Source organism: Cornus florida, unplaced genomic scaffold (assembly GCF_030987335.1).
Source record: "Cornus florida cultivar Cherokee Brave unplaced genomic scaffold, ASM3098733v1 CherokeeBrave_3.0.0_Hap2_Chr09, whole genome shotgun sequence".
Lineage (NCBI taxonomy): Eukaryota > Viridiplantae > Streptophyta > Magnoliopsida > Cornales > Cornaceae > Cornus > Cornus florida.
Window position 1 is genome coordinate 69,952,261 of NW_026775579.1, and position 6,143 is coordinate 69,958,403.

At 34.7% G+C, this 6,143-nt stretch overlaps 1 protein-coding gene across 2 annotated transcripts; it reads right to left on the reverse strand.

Moving 5' to 3' along the window:
• Nucleotides 1-763: 763 nt before the first annotated feature.
• On the reverse strand, nt 764-5,497 carry LOC132274262 (NAC domain-containing protein 17-like). Of its 2 annotated transcripts, none has more exons than XM_059775498.1 (3): nt 5,204-5,497; nt 1,951-3,081; nt 764-1,643 (listed from the first exon to the last, which is right to left on the reverse strand). In XM_059775498.1, exons 1-3 carry the CDS (start codon nt 5,382-5,384, stop codon nt 1,237-1,239), a joined length of 1,719 nt encoding a protein of 572 aa, XP_059631481.1. In that variant the 5' UTR covers nt 5,385-5,497; the 3' UTR covers nt 764-1,236. The 2 variants fall into 2 exon arrangements, with proteins under 2 accessions (XP_059631481.1, XP_059631482.1); XM_059775499.1 differs by lacking the exon at nt 764-1,643 and adding an exon at nt 1,650-1,804.
• Between the last annotated feature and the right edge of the window lie 646 nt (nt 5,498-6,143).

Here is a 6,143-nt window from a genome sequence, read left to right on the forward strand (position 1 = left end):
TAAATTATGGGTGCAATTAATTGTCACATTCTCCAAATTAAACTTGAAAATCTCTTAAAACGTGACATGATTTCTCATATTAACGGAACATAATTATTTTCTGAGTTATAAGTCTTAAGATAAGCTTTACCAAAAGAAACACAAAAGACAATTGAACTATTAGATTTTATAAAAATACTAGTTTATTATTTTCTAAATGTTTGCATTGCGTATAGAGTACTGTTGAATATCTTAATTACAATTGTTGAGAGAAGATTTTCATAGTTAAGTTAATCAAATCTTAACTATTGTTGACGATGTCATAAGAGATTGAATGGATTGACTATGATTTCTATTGAAAAATACGGAATATATGTTGAAGAAAGTTGATTGGAACACTTTAATTGATAATTTTGCAACCCAAAATGTAAGACGATCACATTTACTTTAATATGAAGTTAAATTTTTATTTTTGTGATTAAGTTGTGTTTGAAATATTTTCTTTTGTAATTAAGTTGTGTTTTTTTTTTTGTAATTAAGTTGTGTTTTAAATGTAAGACCCTTCAAATATTTCATTTTATTAAAAATTTCGCACTCTTGATATGCACAGAGGGTCTTAAAATTTCAAACTCTCAAAATTTTGGGAATGGACCGGCCTTGCTTATGATTTGACCTCTATTATTAGCAATAATTTCTTTCTTTAAATTAAGGAGGAAGATCTCATAAAATGGTTTAGAACTCAGTCTAATTATCATTCCAAACATTAAGATGCAGCATTTAAGGGTTTTTTTTTTTTTTTTTTTTTTTTTTAATCTTCTTCGTCTTCTTTTTTTATAGTGACAAAGTATTAGGCCCGTTGTAATGTGAGGGGTGCAACTTGGGCCTGCCCTGCCCAGCCCAACCCAAACCCAACCTCAACACAACTTCAGATTGGACCAACCCAATTATATTCAAAGCATGGGCTTCAAAGCGTGACACCCAATCTGAATTTTCACGGGTCAGGCGGGTATACAGAACAACCCCCTTTTTTTTTTCTTTTTTTTTTTTTCATATCAACTAGGCCAAATTTTTTTTTTCTTTCCCCTCTTTTTCCATATTTGAATTTATTAAAAAATATCATGGCAAAGGCAAAATATGCATGTATTACTGATATTTTTTATAAGTACATAATAATATGACATAAGTACAGTAAAAATAAATTTAAAGAAAAAATTCAAAATAGGCTTTGCCCATAAACCCAACGACTGACAAAAAAAATTATAAAATGAACCAATTGAATTGAATAAGAAATGAATCTTCCAAAGACACTTTACACTTTACAGATCCTATCATCCACAATATAGCACACACCACTCTACCAACAGAAAAACACAAAAAATTACAATTATATTTGCCTGATCTTATTACAGTTGCAGTGGAGTTACCTGCAGCAACATTTGTGTTCCCTGCGTCGATCCTCACCCTGCCAAAGCTAGACATTCGCTCAAAAGCCCTATTCACCAAGGCACTCTCTGATCCGAAAGCCGGAGTGGTGGGTATCGACTCCACAAATGACCATAGAGCATAAGAGAACCACGTAACTGTACCATCGTCCTCTTTGCCACTTTCATTTTGATTTGTACTAGTAGGAAGATTTCCAGAATTACCAGCGGCGCATACCACACCTAAACATCACCAGAAACTTCCTGACATTAGCTATAATTTACACCTGAGAGTTATTAGCAGAAGAGCTCTTGAAGCTTGGTTCAAAAGTTCCCTTCTCCCACTGGGGCAAAAGGGCTTTCACCATCTGGATGATGACATGGTCTACCAAAAAACCATCCATCTGGTCAAGAGCTCTATGCAGTCAGATAACAGATACATAAAACAATAACTCAAAAAAAAAAAAAAACATCATAGCTTCAAAAAGGACTCGTAAACTACAACCAGCAGATTACAGCCATCAAAATTAAAACCTGTAGAGATATTCACCTGAAGCTGGTTCAGGAACAGTACCGTGATTTGATACTGCTGGTGTAATTATGCTGTGATTTGCATCATTCAAACAGGAATCAAACTGGAAATCCAGGGGATTTAGCATCCCATCCTCTAGATTATTAAAATATGACTCTGGCGACTGTGGCCCTTGGTTTATGTCATGAAGAAACATGGCTGTGTCCAGGTAGAGGTCATCAACCTCACTCAATTTCTCCACCTCAGCCAATCCATTCAACTCAGAAAACTGCAAGTTCTCAATGTCCTGAACAGCAGCTACGGGACCAACAAGATCATCCATTTCAAAAAGATCATCCATTTCAATTAAATCTTCAATGAAATCATCCTCAGTTGCATTAGGTCCCTGTTCACAAACATTCACAGCAGATGTGACCTCAAGTGCCTCATGCATTTGTGCATTAGGGATGGCAGACCGAGTCAAGTCAAAGCTTGACTGCAAATCATACTGCTGGCTGTTTGGGTGGGTCACTATGCTCTGTCCAAGACTATTGGCTTCCCTAAAGGATGGATCCACCAATGGATCCACCACAGCGAGTAGTTGGGTAAAAGAAGGTTCATCCGTAATTTGGTTCATGAACTCCTCGAGATCCCTTTTAGAAGACACATGACCATTTGCCCTGATGTTACCAGTTTCATCCTCTCGGACTGGTGCCATAGAGGCGGAAGCAACATCATTGACCTGCATCACAGAATTTTCCTGGAGATCATGATTACCATTTGAGTACTCCTCCTCAGCCCAATCCTCTTCCTTAAATGGAGCACCATACTGTTCGCCGCTTTTTGGACCAGGTCCACTCTTCTTGAAGACTTTATACAATGCAAAATAGTCCTGTGCAGATTGGCATTTCTTGAGTTCCTCTTCGTCCATGGTGTACTCGTGCATCACCCAATCTGTGCGTTCACCACTAGGTGCACGACCTTTGTAGAAAACCAGAGTCTTCTTCACCCCAACAGAACGAGAATTGCATTTAACGGCACGGTCCTTTCCGGTTGCTTTCCAGTACCCATGTCTGGTTGCCCTATTTGATCTAGCTCCGTTGGGGTACTTCCTATCTCTAGGGCTGAAAAAGAACCATTGTCTGTCCCCAGTCTTTAATATAGATTGCCCTGCATTCGAAAATTTTGCAAAATTCAGTTGATTCTCAAATTCAACAAACTGAAATAAACAGTATACCATTAACAAGTAGCAATTAGAACAGGTGCATAGTCTAAGTTATATTATGAACAAACTGTGAAGTCATCTAAAATTTAAAAAGGTACCAGAGAAGAACAAAATATAATTACAAAAACAAGAATTTACACACTCTGAATCTTAAATATGAAGCTGAATTAGAAAAATAATTAAAAAATTTGATGAAAGAGTGGTCTTTACCTACACTACGTTGATCAAACAAGTACCCAATAACACTGAATTAAACCAAAAGTTCAGCATACCAAAGACAAATGCTTGCATAAAGAACAAGACTTCAATCTAAAAAAACTCTGAAAAAAACACAGGCACACACATCTAGATACTGGATGTCTTGATGATCATAATCGATATTCCAGTGTCTTAGACGACGATATACAACTTACTACAAATGTGACGCTGTTACCATCAATCGGAAAGCAGCAGTGTGAATAAAGGGAGGCAGTTAAGCACTTAATTTTTGGCACTTTAGCCTTTTGCAAATAGTTTATACAAAATAGAAAGTACAGAATGAAGGATCATATCCATTTTAGCCAACAAATTGTGAAGTACTGCTGATTATCAACAGATGTAGCATCCTATAACGAATTATATCCTGTGGCTTAATGAAGAATAACCGACTTCCCTACTTTTCATATTAAAATATACACTGAACAACACACTATCCATAAGCAATCAGATGAAAAATAATAGCCCAGACTCAGGGTCAAAATATACAGGTCAGTAGGTTCGTATATTTTTCAGATAATTACATATTGCATACATATAATTATGTTATATTTTTCAGATAAAATGGGTTCGTTTAGCTAAATGGGAAAACACCAACTGCACCCCAATTCTCTATGGGACTAAGAGGCCTCCTCAGATGTGGTCTAACAAGTAACAAGCATCAGATGATGCAAAACACACACACACACACAGAATCACCTTCCCAAACAAAAGGATTTTCAATGATTATCACAAAATCAGACTTTAAATAGATCACAAGGCACAACTACTGTAACCACATCATCTATTAGCATGGTTTTCAAGAATCTTCCCAATGATCTAAAGAACATGTCTAGCAAGAAAACCTTTACCTAGTTAAAAACTTTAGTCAGCTCTTTTTGAGTGTTACTCTTGCTTTTAATTTCTCGAAGACCAGCTTTGGAAGCAAATGTCATGGATTTCAAATAGCACATTGTTGGATTGAAGAATGCCATATCAATAGCATTTTTATGGAAGTGAAGGTTTTTATTTGTTACAGAAAGAAAAATCTAGCATTTGCATCATCTACCAAAATTTCTGAATTTCTGAACTTGAGCATTCAAATTCCCATCTCTCTCTATATATATATACATTTGGCTAAGAGTTCGCCAAAAATTATAGAACTGGTTACTAAAGAATCCTACTTTCTAGTACATAATTTCCAATATTTATGTAAACATAGAAAAAAATATAATTACAATGTAAACATAGAACAAAATATAATTACAAAAACAAGAATTTACCCACTATGAATCTTAAATATGAAACTGAATTAAAAAAATAATGGGAAAAATTGATGAAAGAGTGGTTTTTACCTACACTACATTAATCAAACAAGAATCATCGGACCAAAGTAAGAACACTGAACTGAACCCAAAGTTCAACATACCAAAGACAAATGCTTGAATAAAGAACAACCCTTGACTTCAATCTAAACAAACTCTGAACACGAATACACAGTCACACACACATATAACATATACATACTGGATGTATTGATGATCGTAATCGAAATTTCAAGAATCATAATAGATATTTCAAGAGACCCAAATGAAATATTCAATTCGACCACCCAAATAGAAAAAACCGATAATTCAATAAAACAAGGCATACCCGAATGAAATATCAACCCAACACAACAGTGAATAGAGTCAAGAAAAAAAAAAAAAAAAAAAAAAAAATCACACCCAAATAGAAAAAAACTATCAAACACGATAGTAAATCAGGTCAACGCATAAAAAGTGAAGATACCATGACTTAATATAGATAGATATATAGAGATCATATTGATACCTGGCAACTCTTCTGGATCCCATTTGTAGACATCGGTCTCTGCGATGATGTCGAGCTTGAGCCGCATGCGACAGATCTTCCTCTTGAGATAGTACAGCACAAGTTCTTCGTCGGTCGGATGAAATCGGAACCCCGGTGGCCAGGCATCACCGTCTCCCACAGACGATTTCAAAACCTTCATCGCTTTCAGACGATTCTAGCCGAATCAAAACGAAACCCAAGCTTTTGGGTTTAGAGAGAGAAAGGTAGGGTTCAGACTTCAGAGAAATCGGCGAATGGGGAGAAATTTTTGCATGAACCAAGTCCGCCACGTCATTTATGCACTACACCAATCAGATAAAAACAACTAGGACAGTGGACCACAGCTTAGTCTAATAGATATTTACAGAACTACCACACTCTTTACTTAAAATTATATATTCACCCCTAATGTTTAGTTTATTCATAATTTGTCTAAAGAACAACTTTTAGAATCTCTGGAATGTTCTCAAATAGCATTTAGGAATTGTTATACTTCACTGGAACTCGAAAATACCACACATAGTCTACAATGACGAATAGAAAAACTTAAATCTAAAATTATCCTTATTCAAAATAATTTAGAAGTTAAATGACAAAGGTTTTAAACAATTTTATGAATATAATAGAATTTAATACTATTGACTCTTCACTTAAACGACTCGAGAAAACCTAGATTATATTAAAACACAAGTTGATCATAATTTTAGTCCTAGAAATATAGATAACAAAATTATCATTTCTACCATTAAAGATATAAGTAGTGATATTAAAAATATTTCTGAAAATTAAAAAATAATTATAGATTATTTAAAATCACTAAAAGAAGATATTCAAAAGTTGTTACAATAATTTATGAGCATTAGTAATCCTGATTATTTACAAGTTATATCTGAGATCTATAAAATAGATAAAGAACCTA

Bases quoted from the DNA above. Each gene is read 5' to 3' on its own strand.
- LOC132274262 (XM_059775498.1), bottom strand. From the start codon at position 5,384: ATGAAGGTTTTGAAATCGTCTGTGGGAGACGGTGATGCCTGGCCACCG. The intron at 3,082-5,203 runs GTATCAATATGA...TTTCGAATGCAG, and splicing joins GGATCCAGAAGAGTTGCCAG to GGCAATCTATATTAAAGACT. The intron at 1,644-1,950 runs GTGAATATCTCT...GGTGATGTTTAG, and splicing joins TGTTCCTGAACCAGCTTCAG to GTGTGGTATGCGCCGCTGGT.